The sequence below is a fragment of the Camellia sinensis genome, chromosome 11, assembly GCF_055761805.1.
Source record: "Camellia sinensis isolate YWXY chromosome 11, ASM5576180v1, whole genome shotgun sequence".
Lineage (NCBI taxonomy): Eukaryota > Viridiplantae > Streptophyta > Magnoliopsida > Ericales > Theaceae > Camellia > Camellia sinensis.
In genome coordinates, this window is record NC_138971.1 from 11,341,701 (window position 1) to 11,360,131 (window position 18,431).

Genomic DNA, 18,431 nt, shown 5'->3' on the forward strand with positions numbered 1-18,431 from the left:
ACCAACAGAGCAGCCTCCTAGACTCTGAGTTGCACCAAGACCTACCAGCAGCAGGTCCAGATGTACTGACTCACCCAATTGATATTTGAATCAATCTCAACCAACACAGTTGCAGCATTCCAATTGTGATGCATCACTCCTCAGAAGATTCATCAAAACAAGTTGCAGCTCAAATTCCATTTCTGATGCAACACCAACCAGTGTACCTGATGCAGCTCAGCATACCTTTCAACACAGTATGGCAACCCCTCTACCCAGCAGATCAAATCAACCAGGATATATAGCATCCCCCAAACCTTACTGCCATCCAGGATATATAGCATAATCCAGCCGACAGAGCATCCCCCATAAATGACCCAGCCCAAACATGACAATAAGGAGATAGAACCCAAACAACTAGAGCACCTCATCAGCATGCAACCAGAACACCCCAGGGCTAATCATCAAGACCAGAACAACAGACATTAACTCTGTTGAGCTACCAAAAGACACCATAATTCCAATCCTATATTACCTTCCAACTCTATAAGCTACCAGAGCAATCTGCTGCATGAACTCCTAAGACAAGCACTTTCTAATCTGCTGCAGATTATGCACCAGATCATGGACAGTGTAGTTCAAAGCTGGGACATAGGATTTAACCCACAAAGCAATTCGTACCTCAATGGTTTCACACAGAGCAACGAAATTAGGTTCCACCCCATTAAACACAGAGTCGTTCCTCTGTTTCCATATTAACCAGAAAATAGCATATGGTATTACACTCCACAACTTCTTTTCAATTTCCCTCATTCTACAACCATACCACCATTGAAGAGCACTCTGAACCGAACCAGGTGAAACCCACTGCATCCCCCACCTTTTGACAAAATAAGACCAAATCAGCCACACATAAGGGCAGTAGAGTAACACATGATTAATAGTTTCCTCCCCTTCTTTGCAGAAAACACAGCAGACATCAACATTGGCATTGAGGATACCAATCCTATGCAAATAACTAGCAGATTTGATTCTTCCTCTCCAAACCAACCAACCAAAGAATAGTGCTCTTGGTGGAGCAGGGGCCTTCCACAACCAAGTAGAGATCAAACTATTAGACCCAAGGCCCAATTCAAACCACTGATAGACAGATGATACACTAAAGCTGCCAGATGAAGTAGCATTCCAAGTCAGACAGTCAGCAACATTAGCTTTGAGCAAAGGGGGGCTACTTAGATGCTGTAGCAATCTACTCAATTCTTTTCCTCCCAGGCAAAGAGGGGCCTCCTAAAATTAAACACCCAATTCCCATATACATCTCTATTGCTGTGAAACATGAATACAGACCCTTGCTTGTCAACTAATAGGGAGTATTGCCTAGGAAATTCATCTCTAAGACAGACGCCCTCTGCCCAACAATCAGACCAAAATCTAATTCTTCCGCCATCTCCAATCTTGACCACAGCATTGCTCTTAAAATATTGCATCAGCTCTGCCCTAGAAGCCACAGTGTAAATAATGTCAGCCCATATCTTAGAGAAAGTGCTAGCCCTCTCACTAGAAGGAAACCATGCCCCACCTAACTCTCTGTACTTACCACATATAACATCCTTCCAAAGAGAGTTCTCTTCAGTACCAAACCTCCACCACCACTTCAGTAAAAGGCATACATTCATAATTCTAATTCTCTTAACACCCAACCCTCTTATGTTTTTATTTTTAGAAACATCCTCCCATTTCACCAAGTGCACTTTCCTCCTCAAATCTGAGCCACCCCAAAGAAAACCAGATTGAATGCTTTCCATCTTTTTTGCTACCATCTCAGGCATCTTAAATATTGAGAGATAAAATATAGGTAAGCTGGCAAGGACAGACTTAATCAAAGTTAGCCGACCTGCAAATGATAGATATCTCCTCTTCCAAGAAGTAAGCCTTTGTTTACACTTATCAATCACTGGCCGCCAAGTTCTGCTCCTTCTTGGGCTGGCCTCTAATGGCAGCCCCAAGTATTTGATGGGCAATTTCTGGAATTTACAATTTAACCTACTTGCAAAATCTTGACCCAGCTCATCTGGAATCCCCACCCCACAGACCACACTTTTGTTAAAATTAATTCTAAGTCCTGACAAGACTTCAAAGCACCTGAGAATTCGTTTTATATTGACCATTTTCCCCCAATCTGCTTCATAGAACAAAATGGTATCATCCGCAAATTGAAGATGAGTAATCCGAAGACCATTGGGCCTAACAGACGCCCTTTTAATCAGGCCCAAATTTTTAGCTCTACCCAACAAGATATTAAGTGCTTCAGCCACAATGATGAATAGGAAAGGTGACAGTGGGTCTCCCTGTCGAAGTCCCCTCTGAGGGCAAAATTCAGGAGTTGGAGACCCATTAACCAACACTGAAGTTCTCACAGAAGCAACACATTCCTTCATCCAACTTACCCACTTAGGGCCAAAACCAAATTTAGATAACATAGAATACAAAAATTCCCAATTGACTGAATCATAAGCTTTATGAAAATCCAGTTTAAGCACAACTCCACTTCCTCTAGCCTTCTTCCACCCATCTATTATCTCGTTAGCAATAAGTATGCCATCTAAAATATTTTTGTCCCTCAAAAATGCTGATTGAGATTCACTTATGATCCTAGGTAGCACTTGTTTCAACCTATTTGAAAGTACCTTGGCCAATATCTTGTATACGGAGCCCACTAAGCTGATGGGCCTAAATTCATTATGGCTAGCTGGGTTCTCATTTTTTGGGATTAAAGCTATGAAGGAACTATTTAACCCTCTGACCAACTTGGCATTTTGATGAAATTCCCTCATAACTTGCAAGACCTCATCCTTCACAATGTGCCAGCATTTCTGAAAAAAACCCATATTAAATCCATCAGGCCCGGGGGCCTTGTTTCCCCCAGAAGATTTAATAGCACTAAAGATTTCCTCAGAAAATTATGCTTCCAAAAATCCAGAATCATGGCCTTTCCCAATTGACCTAACGCGGCCATCTAAGGTGGGCCTAACCCTCCAAGGCTCCTCAAACATGTTGGTAAAGTGTTTCAAGACCTCATCCTTAATACCTATTAGCTCTTCTACAGTATTTCCACCCACCAAAATAGAGCATAAGGCATTTCTATTACTTTTACATCTGGCCATAGCATGGAAAAAGGAGGTATTTCTGTCACCCAATAATGCCCATTTAAGTCTAGATTTTTGGAACCACATTCTCTCCAGCATTGTACTTAATTTCCAAGCATCACCTTTCAGTTCTCTTTTCCTAGCTACTTCATCAACAGACAAAGCCCTTACTTCAGCCACTATATCAAGTGCATGAACTTCGTTCTCTGTAGCTTTAAGCTTGCTCTCCACATTTCTAAACACCTCATTATTCCACCTCTTCAAAGCTGATTTTAACCCTTTGAATTTGACTAAACATCTGAATCCAGCCCAACCCATCACATTTAGAGCAGCCCATGTTTGTTCCACAAATGACAAGAATTTTGGATGCATAAACCAAGCACTTATAAACTTGAATGGTCTAGGCCCCCAATCCCTCTCATCCTCCATCAAAACAATAGGGCAATGGTCAGAGACCAGTCTAGGTAAACCCCAAAGCTTGAAATTGAATGTCTGCACCCATTCTGGATTTAATAAGAATCTGTCAAGCCTGCTCCATCTATTACCCTCTTGTGAATGACACCAAGTAAACTTCCTTCCACACATAGGTGGATCAAAGACCTCTAATTGCTCTATCATTTCATTAAACTCCCTCATCCCCTTATCCCTCCTAGAACACCCTTTTCTTTCAAAAATGCTTTTAATCTCATTAAAATCACCCCCCCAAGCACCATGGATCCAAGAATTGTGATTTAAGATTCACAAGAATATCCCAAACCCTTTTCCTTCCTACAGGATCATTTGGCCCATAAACATTAACAATTACACAATTAAAAGAAAAAAAGATCGAACCTACTACGAGAATAAAATTGCGATTGCAATAGCAGTTCTTGAGCTGAAAAACTTCAGGATTCCAGATACAGAGAAGCCCACCAGCAGACCCTATTGAATCAACTGACACAAACTCCATTTTTTCCCCAGCCCAAATAGATTGCACCAGCTTTGAATTAACCACCTCTTTTTTGGTCTCTTGCAAGAGAGCCATATCTATCTTCCTCTCCTTAAGCACCTGCTTGATTTTCCTACATTTACCGGTTCTACCTAACCCCCTAACATTCCAAGATAAAAGCTTCATTTAACAAAAAACACTCCTAAATCTCCTAGAAGAAGTCAATTAACTGACTACTCCCTTTCCCTTTTTGTTCACCTTATCCATATCCATGGACTCCAATTCCATAAGCTTGCTCACAACCTCCTCCTCTTTGCCTTCACAATTGAGCCCGAGTTCTTGCCCTAACTGTAAAGTTGCTTCGGCCTCATTGAGTAGCAATCTACCACAACTGGAATCACTTGCCATAGACAGCGAAATAGCAGCCGCTGGAGACCTAAGAATTGCTCATTTCTTGACTTGTGCTGCTGGACCAATTCGGTTATGAAGCTCATGACTGTAGGTTTTGTTAACCTGGAATGGGAGTTTTGAACATTTCCCAGACTTGCCCAAACCCACTCCACTACCTGACTCAATTTGTAATTAGTGTTGAGCCGTAACCCCACATATAGGCTGAAAATAATTCTCAACATTAGTTGGATTTTCTGTACATCTAGAATCACCAAGGCCTTGGGCCTGATTAAAATTATTCTCCCTATATTGGGCTTGGGCTTTGCCCAACACCACCTCAAGGTTTAAACCAGCCTCATAACCAACAGAACCACTCATACTTCTAATGAAACCAGGCGTGCATAATACATTATTGACATTTGCATGACCTTCACTCACACCTTGCATAGAGTCCCCCAAATTGACTTCAGGGCTGACCTTACGTGCTCCACATGCCACCTCCAGCATACTAACTGTCTTTTCCACCACAGAAACACTCTGCCCACTGTTTAACTTTCCATCATCCACTGACACAGAACGCTCCCCTACTGCCACAACAGCCCTATGATCACCAACTCCTACCTTGGCAGCCTCATCGTCCCCCTGCACCACCGGCAAGTTGCCCCGAATTGAGTCGGAAGCCTCATCAGTAGCCTCCTTGTTTGAACTCTAACTGGCTCTTTCCGGTTAGGATGATCGACAGCTGCATTGTTGCACTACTACCTTAGATATAACAATATGTTCCTCACAGATCTTGACCAGGTATAAAACTCCCCTGCAATTTAAGAAAATGGACGCGTTAATAGATTTCATACAGGATGTAACTATCCTTACCTTAGCACATTGCAGGTTTTTTAACCTCAAAGTGTCATCATCTACCTCAATCACCTGCCCCCACTGCCTCCCTATACTATTGAAAGTGTTGAAGCTCCATAAATTAGGAGGCACCCCATAACAGCTTAGCCACACACTTCTTTCTTGATCCAAGAGCATGCCTTGTTTCCAAACTTTGACTGAGTCACTCCACTCCCTAATCCAACCTTCCATTCTATTAATTTCCTATTGCATCATCCTTACTGAGTTGAAGGAGAGTATAACATCTCTATCCCCACCTATTGTAAATTTAGCCTTCCCCAAACCGCTGATCAACAATTCCTTCTTAAAATCAGCTACAGATTCAACCTGACTACTACACTCTCATATAACCATCCATTTCCTTTTTCCAGTGCCGTGACAGTTATGGTTGGTTTGGACGTGGACCCACCTTCTCGGAGAACTTGCGCATAAGATCTACTCCATCTATGTGGCCTTGGAACGGCAATAGATTTACCTCTCTCTTCTCTACCAACATTTGGATGTGCTGACTTATGGTTCACAACCTCCTCCTTCCCAAATTGGGCCATCTTGACCTTTAGGGCTTTATCATCACACCACATCCCATCTATTTTTTGAATCGCTATGGTTGCTGCCACTAAACAGTCATATCGAACAACACCAAACCTAGTATGAGACTTTTCTTCTCTTGAAGGAGATGAAGACATCCCATACAACTCCAAAACTAGAGTATAAAGAATGTAACCTCCTCGGATCCATCGAGTCAGCGATGTCATCCACGAAGATGGTATGGACAGCAGACTGAACCCTCCAGCCCTCTGAGCCTTGCCTTCCATGTCTACGAACAACTGGTCTCCAACCTCCTAATTCTCTCTCTCTTCTCCTCTCCATGTTCTTGCAACCTAAGAATAAAAAAATAAAAAAAAATAATGATGTTGATGATGATGGTGAGTTTTGATAGAGCGGATTGGAGTTCTAGAGGGAGAAAGAAGAAGAAGAAGAAGAAGAAGAAGAAGAAATAACTTTGATCTCTTGGAAAAGAAGATATAGAGATTTGAATAGAAATAACTAATTAGGGTGTTCTATGAGAAAAAATATATATTTTATTTTAGGGTTTAATATGTGTTGTCTTTATTAGTAAATTCGTATTAAGATATAATAGGAATTAAAATTTATGAATTTAAATTGAGCATATTAAGACATATTTTAGGTTCAAATAAAATCCCCTGCCGAAAGACCAATTAAAAAAAATCTCTGTTCAAAGGCCCAAAAAAACTAAGAACCAATTGTTGTTTATTGGGCAAAACACCATTGCTGAATAAAACAATCCTTGTCCGAAAAAATATATATTTCTTATTTGAAGTCTCAACAAAATTAAAACCATCCTTGTCCAAATGCCCCCCCAATAGTAAAAGTGGTAAAAATTATATTAATTGCAGTTATGCAAAGAAAATAATTATTAAACAACAAATTTTATAATGTATGATTAAATAAATATTATATGAATTCAAAATTTTATAACGAGATTTTGCTTAAGACCTAAAGGTATATTGGGCCGGTCTTGGTTTAACTGTAATATAAAAGACCTTAGGCCTCATTTGATTGTCTAGATTCCATATACAAGTTTGATGAAAATATGTAATAACTAAGGATAAAAATGGGATATAATATATTATAGGATATGAGATGAATTATATATATTGTGGGGTCATTTATATTATATTTGGTTAAGATAGAACATATGATGGGATAAGAGGAGAATAATTTAACCTTTGGATGAAAGATTTCCTATATCAGACTCTAGGGGATATACAATACCATGGGGGTTGGTAATGTATATCCCTCTCTTTTGCATCATATACTATCCAGACTATCTATATTCGGAGCAACCAAATGCGAGATATAAAAAGACAAGAAAATATGTAAGACCCATCTCATATTATATCCAGTCTCAACTTCATATCCACCCCTTATACACTATAAACAAACGAGGCCTTATATCTCAATCGATACTTGTAATTTGCAAGTATTGTAGGCATTATAATGTATAATTAAATAACTATTATATAAACTATTTCAAAATTTTATAATGAGATTTTGCCTATGGCTCCCAAGTGTATTGGGCCGGGTTGGTTCGACTACAATTGGAAACACCATATATCCTATGTTATTGTGCTTGTTTGGACCCCTCTTATTTGACTTGCTATCGGGTAGAGCTCTTATAGTCATGTTTAAAGAGAGTTGCTACACATTAGTCATCCCCTCCTATTCTATTTATCAAGCAAAAACCAATTGGTAAAAGATTAGTCAATTATAAATATAAAAATTAAAATTAAAAGTTACTATAGTATTGATTTGTAGTTTTCTAGCACAAATCGTTTCCAACATTGAGCTAAAAATTTTAATGTGCATGGACCAAATGTAAAACCCAATTGTCTACCTTTGCTCTTGACAGTGGCATAGTTTAACATTTTATTTAGTATGACATTTTACATTTTTAGGACTATAATGTAATTTCATATATTCCTAATAATATTAGCTAAAGTAAGCTTGTCAAATCATGTTATAATTTGAACAACCTGGTTTATAACATATCCGTCAGAAACAGATATATTATCATTAATTGTTGGATTAGACCAGATAAGAGATATGGTTAGAAAAACAAATCAATTTTCTCCAAAAAAAAATTTATTTGCTCACCACTGAGCAAAGATTACAACAACCAGCTTTCCAGAATAAAATTAAGTTAATCGAAAAAGAATTTCAATCAGAAATCTGCGGTGATACTCCAAATGCTTTTTGGGAAAGAAAACGTCATATAATCACCCTTCCTTATGAACCAAATTTTGATGAAAAATTCATCCCAACCAGAACTCGTCCTAGCTAAATGAAAAAAAGAATATTTAGAAATGTGCAAAACATAAATTCAAAATCTTTTACAAGAGAAATTAATCAGACCAATTCACTCCCCTTGGAGTTATACAACATTTTATGTTAATAAAAATGCAGAAATTGAGAGAGGTGTACCAAGATTGATAATTAATTATAAACCTCTTAATGATGTTTTAAGATGGATCAGGTACCCTATTTCTAACAAAAAAGATCTTTTAGATCAATTACAGGATGCAGTCATATTCTCCAAGTTTGACTTAAAATCAGGATATTAGCAAGTTCAAATTGCTGAAACAAACAGGTATAAAATCGCTTTTACAGTACCTTTTGGGCATTATGAATGGAATGTTATGCCATTTGGATTAAAAAATGCTCCATCAGAATTTCAACATATCATGAAAGATATTTTTAATCTTTATACAGAATTTGCAATTTGCTATATTGATGATGTTTTAATTTATTCATCATCAATTGATCAACATATTAAACATCTTAATATATTTAAGAATGTTATTATCAGAAATGGTTTGGCCATCTTTGCACCTAAGATGAAACTTTTCCAAACAACAGTACGCTTTCTTGGTCATATTATTCATAATGGAAGTATTATTCCAATTAACAGAAGTATTGAGTTTTCTTTCAAATTTCCTGATGAAATAAAAGATGAAACTCAACTCCAGAGATTTCTTGGTAGTCTTAATTATATTAGGGATCATTATCACCAATTAGATAAGGATTCCATCATTTTCACCCGTCTTCGAAAGAATCCACCTCGGTGGACTGATGAACATACAACAGCAGTTTAGAAGATTAAGGCCAAGGTTAAACAATTACCTTGTCTTCAACTTCCTTATCCTCAATGGAAGAAAATTGTTGAAACAGATGCCTCTAATCAGGGATTTGGTAGGATTTTGAAACAACTAAATCCTAATACATCTACAGAAGAATTATTACGTTTTCCTTCAGGTAGTTGGAAAGGACCACCTTTAAACTAGCCAACAATTAAATAGGAATGTTTAGCCATTGTTAAATGTGTTTTAAAATTCCAAGATGATTTGCATAATCAACATTTTGTTATTCGTGTTGATTGTTCTACAGTTAAACAGATTTTCAAAAAAGATGTTTTAAATTTAGCATCTAAACAGATGTTTGCAACATGGCAAAATGGTTTATCAGTATTTGATTTTGATATTGAATATATCAAAGGTGAAAATAATTCACTACCCGATTTTCTAACTCAAGAATATTTGCAGGGCCAAAACAGTATTTCTCCATAACCAGCAGAGGCCGCAGAGGTCATGGTAGGGGTTCTAATCCCTATCATACAAAATTTCACAAGCTTAGTGCCACTACCAGTAAAGGCGAATCAAGCCAATTAGCTAAGGATATCTTCCTTAAGCCTGAAGAATAGTATACTCGTAACAGTATTACCGAGGAGATAGTCCTCTATATTGAACCAGCAGATGAAAAATGGATGTCAGATCCATGGGAAATTAAGCATCAATATCTTACCACGCAACAATTTCCTCTCCATTTTGACCAGTACAGATATGTTTGTGAACAGATCTTATCTGAAATAGGATCGGCGGAGATCTAGCATACTTTGCATGATCCCTCCAAAACAGCAAGTCCAATCCAATACAGCAAGATTGTTATCCGCAATATTATGCCCATTTCCACATGGGGCATTCATCCGCATACTACTCGTTAATTAAACATCCGCAACAGGAAAACCCGATACAGTTATTGGGACTACATAGATGCATTCACTTATGCATTCTATTACCAGAATCCTATTAACAACCATTCTCGGTTTATCAGAATCGCCCCTGATGTCCTAAAAAATAATTTACCAAATTGGTTCATCATTTGGTGGGATAAATTTGGGCTTCAGATGGAAATTTTACTAGTACCAGTGAGAGAAGCATATAATGATTGGCATACTGCTTACTCTCATTTACCAGCAAACAAAAATATTTCTATCAGTAAATCTTTGACCCATTTTACTATCCGGTTTGGTATTCCATGGATATAGAAATGGAACTTTGAATGTGATTACTAGAATAAGATCCCACGTCTTAAAAGAGTATTCTTTGTAAGATGGTGGGATAAGGGTATGAACCCTACTTTAACAAAAACTGTCTAGAAAATTAAAGCTCATACACAAGCTTGTTGGGATGCTGTTCCTAAAGCTCTTCTCAACCAACCAGTTAATCCAAATCCTTTTGTTCAAATTCAAACCAAATTAATTCAGAAATTTCCAAATCTGTCAGAAACAGAATTGATTATTAAGAGCATGGATTTCATAAAAGAGCAATTCCTTCAAACTGTGTCAAAGGATGACTCTTCTATGAAATCTGTAACCAGTAACCATGAACAGGAAGATTTCGAAGAAGAAGAAGCCAATCAATTCTATGTATTGGTTGGTGAATCACAACCAGAAGAAGACGAACCAAATTTCGGTGATTTTTGGGATTCGCCAACCAGCATGATTGCAGAAAAGATCGATAAAGAAAAAGACAAAAAAGGAAAATGCAAAGAATGATGCCTTGTCTCCCATCAGAATCAATTCATCAGTATGTCGGCATAAAATGACAAAACACCTTTCGGCAAAAGCAGATGCCCTATCCAGAAAAGAGAAATAAAATATCTCATATTTGTCCAAAGAAGATAAGGATGCTGAGTCAAAAGCAGATTCCCACTCAGCCAAAGGATAAGGATGATCGACTCCACTCCATCCAGGACACGCCACCTGTCCTTACCTTATCTTTTCTTTTCATTTTCTATGTTTATAAAAGGGAAGGACCTCCCCCTTGTTGAGGCAGAGTGTAATTTTAAACTTTAAGTCTTTATTTCCGTCCTCTCTCCTCTGTAAGCTCTCCTGTAATAAAATTTCTCCAATATATAAATTGAGTATTGAAGACTTATGCTGTTCTGAAGATATTAATGATTGTAAGTATTTCTTTTAATGTATGCTCTCTGTAAATTTATTGGTTGATCTTTTACATGTTTTAGAATTTTATACTACAAGTCGTAATCAGTATTTACAGTATTTATCTATATTTTCCGACCCTTGGGTCGTCCAACAATTAGAATTTTGTAATCAACAAATTGATAGAATTCAACAGCAAAGGTCAAATTATTCTGGGGGATATACAATACCATGGGGGTTGGTAATGTATATCCTTCTCTTTTACATCATATACTATCCAAACTATCTATATTCGGAGCAACCAAATGCAGGGTATAGAAAGACAAGAAAATATGTAAGACCCATCTCATATTATATCCAGTCTCAACTTCATATCCATCCCTTATACACTATAAACAAACGGGGCCTTATATCTCAATCGATACTGGTAATTTGCAAGTATTGTAGGCATTATAATGTACAATTAAATAACTGTTATATAAACTATTTCAAAATTTTATAATGAAATTTTGCCGATGGCTCCCAAGTGTATTGGGCCGGGTTGGTTCGCCTACAATGGGAAACACCATATATCCTATGTTATTGTGCTTGTTTGGACCCCTCTTATTTGACTTGCTAGCGGGTAGAGCTCCTATAGTCATGTTTAAAGAGAGTTGCTACACATTAGTCATCCCCTCCTATTCTTTTTATCAAGCAAAAACCAATTGGTAAAAGATTAGTCAATTATAAATATAAAAATTAAAATTAAAAGTTACTATAGTATTGATTTGTAGTTTTCTAGCACAAATCGTTTCCAACATTGAGCTAAAAATTTTAATGTGCATAGGCCAAATGTAAAACCCAAGCTCTTGGCAGTGGCATAGTTTAACATTTTATTTAGTATGATATTTTACATTTTTAGGACTATAATGTAATTTATATTCCTAATAATATCAACTAAAGTATGTTGGAAAAATGGTTTAATATAGGCATATTTTTTAGCTCAATTTGAGTGGGCCCCAAACATTTTTTTGGGGTGGGTCCGAAGAGGTGACGTGTTCCTTGCCGCGTAGCAAGTCACACGGTGAAGACGGAACGTCAAAACCATTTATGAGTGAATGGGAAGTTGACGTCGTTTTCGGGTCTAACATTAATTTTTATTTAGATAAAATTCTTTTGAATTTTTTCAATAAAAATTATTGTGGGAATTTAATTTAATTCTAAAATTCAAATTTTGAGTTCCTAAGTGGTTTCCTAAAATTTGTAATTGTGAGAATTTAATTTAATTCTAAATTTAAATTTTAGGTTCCTTATAAGTTTCCTAAAGTTTGTATCTCTTTATTTATTTATTTATTTAATTATTTCAATAGTTTTATATATATATATATATATATATATTTATTTAGTTTAATATATATTTATATTTATATTTATATTTATATTTGAAATAATTTAAATAATAAATGAACCTATAGTTCCAAACTGTGCGTTTGACCAACGGACATTTTTTGAATTTTGGTTCAACCGCTAGAATTAATTGAATACAACTTTTGCACCTATTCTGCTTTGTCTAAAGGCATCTGTTCATTTAATTTGGTTGCACCTGTTCGGAGACTTGGTTTGCCTACTGAAACAAATGCCCAAACAAGTACTACTGTGGTGGCTGCAATGACGCCAACCCCCTCTCCTGTTGTAACAGTACCGGTAAATCACGGTGAAAAGCCAGAGAAGTTCTTAGGAACTGACTTTAAAAGATGGCAACAGAAAATGTTGTTCTATCTTACAACTCTGAACCTGGCTCGTTTTCTCTGTGAAGATGCTCCTATCCTGAAAGAGGATGAAACCGCAAGTGGTTGCTGCGGTTGATTCTTGGAAACATGCCGATTTCTTTTGCCGGAATTATGTCTTGAACGGACTTGACAACACATTATACAACGTCTACAGTCCAATCAAGATAGCAAAGGAACTTTGGGAATCGTTGGAGAAAAAGTACAAAACGGAAGATGTCGGCTCAAAGAAATTTGTGGTTAGCAGATTCTTGGATTTTGTAATGGTTGATTCAAAAACTGTGATCAGCCAAGCTCAAGATTTCCAACTCATCTTGCATGACATTCACGCAGAAGGTATGTCTCTCAGTGAATCCTTTCAAGTTGCAGCCTTAATTAAAAAATTACCAAAAGGCTGGAAGGAATTCAAGAACTACCTCAAACACAAGCGTAAAGAAATTTCTATGAATGAGTTAATTGTGCGTTTGAGGATTGAGGAGGACAACCGCAATTCTGAAAAGCGGGCTGGTAAGCTTCCTATGGAGTCTAAAGCAAATGTGGTGGAACATGCTTCAAAAACCAAGAAACGAAAGTCTTTTGGAGAAAGTTCATCACAAGGCTCTAAAGGGGGGGAAAATAAAAAGTACAAGTTTAACGGCAAATGTTACATCTGTGACAAAGAGGGACATCGGGCCAAAGATTGCTGTAGCAAAGGCAAAAGCAAAAGAAGAACAAGCAAGAAGCCTGCTCAAGCCCACATGACTGAAGTGGACAATATTTCCAATGGTGTCGATGACATCAATCTTTCTGCAGTTGTTTCCGAGGCAAATCTTGTCGGAAATCCTAAAGAATGGTGGGTGGACACTGGTGCTACTCGCCATATTTGTGCCGACAAAAAGATGTTCACATATTATTCTTCAGTGAACAATGGTGAACAACTTTTTATGGGCAACTCCTCAACTTCCAAAGTTGAAGGACAAGGAAAGATTATACTCAAGATGACATATGGGAAGGAACTCACTCTCAACAATGTGTTACATGTACCGGATATTCGCAAGAATCTTGTTTCCGGATCTTTGTTGAGTAAGAATGGGTTTAGGCTAGTATTTGAGAGTGATAAATTTGTACTTACTAAGAATGGGATGTATGTAGGAAAATGTTACATGTCTGATGGCCTTTTCAAGTTAAATGTAATGACCGTTGTACCCTTAGTTATTAATAATACTACATCTTCTTCTTACTTGCTTGAGTCTTCAAATTTATGGCATGGTAGACTAGAACGTGTTAATTATGGATCTTTGCGTAGATTAATTAATATGGAATGTTTACCTTAATTTAGCATTGATTCAAATCATAAATGTGAAATTTGCGTTGAGGCAAAATTATCTAAAACTCCTTTTCATTCAATTGAAAGAAGTACGGAACCACTTGAATTAATTCATAGCGACATTTGTGATTTTAAATCAATTCAAACTAGAGGTGGGAAAAAGTATTTTATCACTTTTATAGATGACTATACTAGATATAGTTATGTTTATTTAATTCGAACCAATGATGAAACTTTGGAAACTTTCATTCAATATAAGAATGAAGTTGAAAATCAACTTGGTAAGAAAATCAAGAAACTTAGAAGTGATAGAGGTGGTGAATATGAATCACCTTTTGGTGAGTTTTGTAAAGAACATGGAATAATTCATCAAACCACCGCTCCTTACTCACCTCAGCAAAATGGAATTGCTGAAAGGAAAAATAGGACTTTAAAAGAAATGATGAATGCCATGTTAATAAGTTCTGGATTACCTCAGAACTTGTGGGGGGAAGCAATACTTTCTGCTAATTATATTTTAAATAAAGTACCCTGAAAGAACATAAATCAAACACCTTATGAATTGTGGCATGGAAGAGTAGCATCCTATAAATACTTAAAAGTGTGGGGGTGTTTGGCTAAAGTGGCTATTCCTAGTCCTAAAAAGACTAAGATAGGTCATAAAACCATTGATTGCATTTTCATTGGTTATGCTAAGAATAGTAGTGCATATCGGTTTTTGATTCATAAATCAGAACATTCCGAAATGCATGTAAATATTTTATTGAGTCTCGAAATGCATCATTCTTTGAACATGTATTTCCAAATAAGACTGGATAAGAGACTAGTAATAATAAGAGATCTTTTGATGCTATTACTAGTAATGATCAAGAACATGATCAAGAGCAAGAATTAGATCAAAATGAGGAAGAGGAACCTAGGCGTAGTAAACGTGCTAGAACTTCAAAATCTTTTGGTCCAGATTTCCTAACATTTTTGTTAGAAAATGAGCCTTTAACTTTTAAAGAGGCTATGTCCAGTCCTGAAGCTCCTTTATGGAAATAAGCTATCAACAGTGAAGTTGAATCCATCTTGCAAAATCACACTTGGGAATTAGTGGACTTACCACCAGGTTGTAAACCTCTTGGATATAAGTGGATTTTCAAAAGGAAAATGAAAGCGGATGGATCAATTGACAAATACAAGGCAAGACTTGTAGTCAAAGGATTTAGACAAAAAGAAGGTGTTGATTACTTTGACACGTACTCACCAGTTACTAGAATAACATCCATTAGAATGCTAATTGCCATTGCATCTCTATACAATCTAGAAATTCATCAAATGGATGTTAAAACCGCTTTCTTAAATGGTGAGTTAAATGAAGAAATTTACATGGAACAACCAGAAGGGTTTTTCTGTTCCAGGGAAAGAAAAGAAAGTGTGTAAATTGGTTAAATCATTATATGGTTTAAAACAAGCGCCAAAGCAATGGCATGGGAAATTTGACAAGGCAATGATGTCAAATGGATTTAAAATTAATAAGTGTGACAAATGTGTTTATATTAAAAACACAGATAAATGTTATGTCATTGTATGTCTTTATGTAGATGATATGCTCATCATAAGTAGTAATAATGATATGATTAAAACTACCAAGAAAATGTTGAATAAACATTTTGACATGAAGGACATGGGCATTGCTGATGTAATTCTTGGTATGAAAATTACCAAAACATCAGAAGGATATGGTTTGTCACAATCTCATTACATTGAGAAAATACTTGACAAATTCAGCGAAGATGATGATCATCTAGCTAGAACGCCTGTAGATGTTAATTTGTATCTTTCTAAAAATGTACAGGAAAGTATTTCTCAATTAGAGTATGCCCAAATTATTGGAAGCTTAATGTACTTGATGAACTGCACTCACCCAGATATAGCTTATGCAGTAAGTAGATTAAGTAGATATACGAGTAATCCGGGAGTAGAACACTGGAAAGCAATTATAAGGGTTCTAAGATATCTCCGATTTACTCATAATATTGGGCTGAATTATACTAGATATCCAGTAGTACTTGAAGGATACTGTGATGCAAATTGGATATCGGATACAAGAGACTCGAAGTCCATCAGTGGGTATGTCTTTACTCTTGGTGGGGCGGCTGTATCTTGGAAATCTTCTAAACAGACTTGTATTGCTAGGTCTACTATGGAATCTGAATTCATAGCTTTAGACAAAGCTGGGGAAGAGGCAGAATGGCTTCGCCACTTCCTTGAAGATATTCCAATTTGGCCAAAACCGGTGCTTGCTATATGCATACATTGTGATAGTCAATCAGCAATAGGTAAATCACAGAGTCATATGTATAACGGTAAGTCTCGACACATTCATCGTCGACATAATACCGTAAGACAACTACTCTCTAATGGAATTATTTCCATAGAATATGTTAAGTCTAAAGACAACATAGCGGATCCACTAACCAAAGGGTTAGCAAGAGAGTTAGTTGAGAATTCATCGAGGGGAATGGGACTTAAGCCTATTAAATAAGAGTTACCACAACGGCAACCCAACCTAGTTGACTGGAGATCCCAAGATCTAGGTTCAAAGGGACAACCGAGTTGTGAATGACTCAGAAGGATCACTGGGGAGTCTAACTCTTATCCATTTCTATGATGAAATAGTGATGTCTGCAGCGTTTGAGGTTAAGTAAATTTTAATGATGCTTATATCTAGGTAAACCTAGTGGAGTATGGCAGGATACTCTTCATAAGCATCACCTATGTGAGTGTGAACTGGGCCGGTTCTATAAGATTTGTGAAGGGCTACTAGTCTTTAGAGCACTCATGAAGACCAGGTTGTTCAGGGCCAAAATGAACACAATAATGAGAACTAAACTGTGTCTGGGGATATACTGTGTGAGTTCTATTGTCTTGGTTTACACAAACGGCTGAACAGTTCAAGACATCATGTTTACTGGTTAGCTAGTAAATCCGATAGTGTCTCACAAGGGAAGATTCAAAGCCAAAAGCTACCTATCCTCTGCAGAATATTTCCAATTTCTGTATTCTCTATCATTAGATCATGTTGTTGCATTTTCTCTCCGTCAAATTCCATTCATGTGGGGGATTGTTGGAAAAATGGTTTAATATAGGCATATTTTTTAGCTCAATTTGAGTGGGCCCCAAATGTTTTTTTGGGGTGGGTCCGAAGAGGTGACGTGTTCCTTGCCGCGTAGCAAGTCACACGGTGAAGACGGAACGTCAAAACCATTTATGAGTGAATGGGAAGTTGACGTCGTTTTCGGGTCTAACATTAATTTTTATTTAGATAAAATTCTTTTGAATTTTTTCAATAAAAATTATTGTGGGAATTTAATTCAATTCTAAAATTCAAATTTTGAGTTCCTAAGCGGTTTCCTAAAATTTGTAATTGTGAGAATTTAATTTAATTCTAAATTTAAATTTTAGGTTCCTTATAAGTTTCCTAAAGTTTGTATCTCTTTATTTATTTATTTATTTAATTATTTCAATAGTTCAATGAACAAGTGTTCCAATTTATTTATTAATTAATTTATTTAAATATATATATATATATATATATATCAGTGGTGCTTTCAAATAATATTTATACATTTATAGAAAAATTTGTGACTTAATGTTTAAATGTTTATAAAGTTTATCATTCATATATAATTATTTTTGAAAATTTGTACCGAATTGATATTTTCGTTTTATTTTTTCACTCAAAAAAATGTTAGTAAATTGATAAGTTACATTAACACAATTTACACATTTATGGAGAAATTTATAACTTAATATATTTAAACATTTGTCACTAATATATAATTATTTTTCAAAATTTGCACTGAAATGATATTTCCCTTTTATTTTTTTACTCAAAAAAATGTTAGTAAATTGATAAGTTACATTAACACAGCTAAACACTCAGTATTTTTTTATAAGTTCGAATTCCAAATTTTAAATTAAAAATCTAAGAAAATAATCATTTAGCTCAAATTTTCTACCATTCGTGCATTGGAAGTCACCTCTCTCTCCACCAAACAATTAATTAATATATACAATAGCCCAATAAATATAGATATGGGTAAGTTATACTTTTTTTTTCCTTAGATTTTATTTTAATAGTTTATCTTCTAATTATAATATTTAAGTTTTCAAATTTTAACCTGTATTTCAATATGATTCTTTCAACACACACCGTTTTAAATTTGAGTAG

General features: G+C 36.0%; 1 protein-coding gene across 1 annotated transcript; it reads right to left on the reverse strand.

Moving 5' to 3' along the window:
• Positions 1 to 2,939: 2,939 nt before the first annotated feature.
• Positions 2,940 to 3,761, reverse strand: LOC145802147 (uncharacterized). The gene has a single exon (XM_082894816.1). It carries the CDS (start codon positions 3,759 to 3,761, stop codon positions 2,940 to 2,942), a length of 822 nt encoding a protein of 273 aa, XP_082750942.1.
• Positions 3,762 to 18,431: the final 14,670 nt, after the last annotated feature.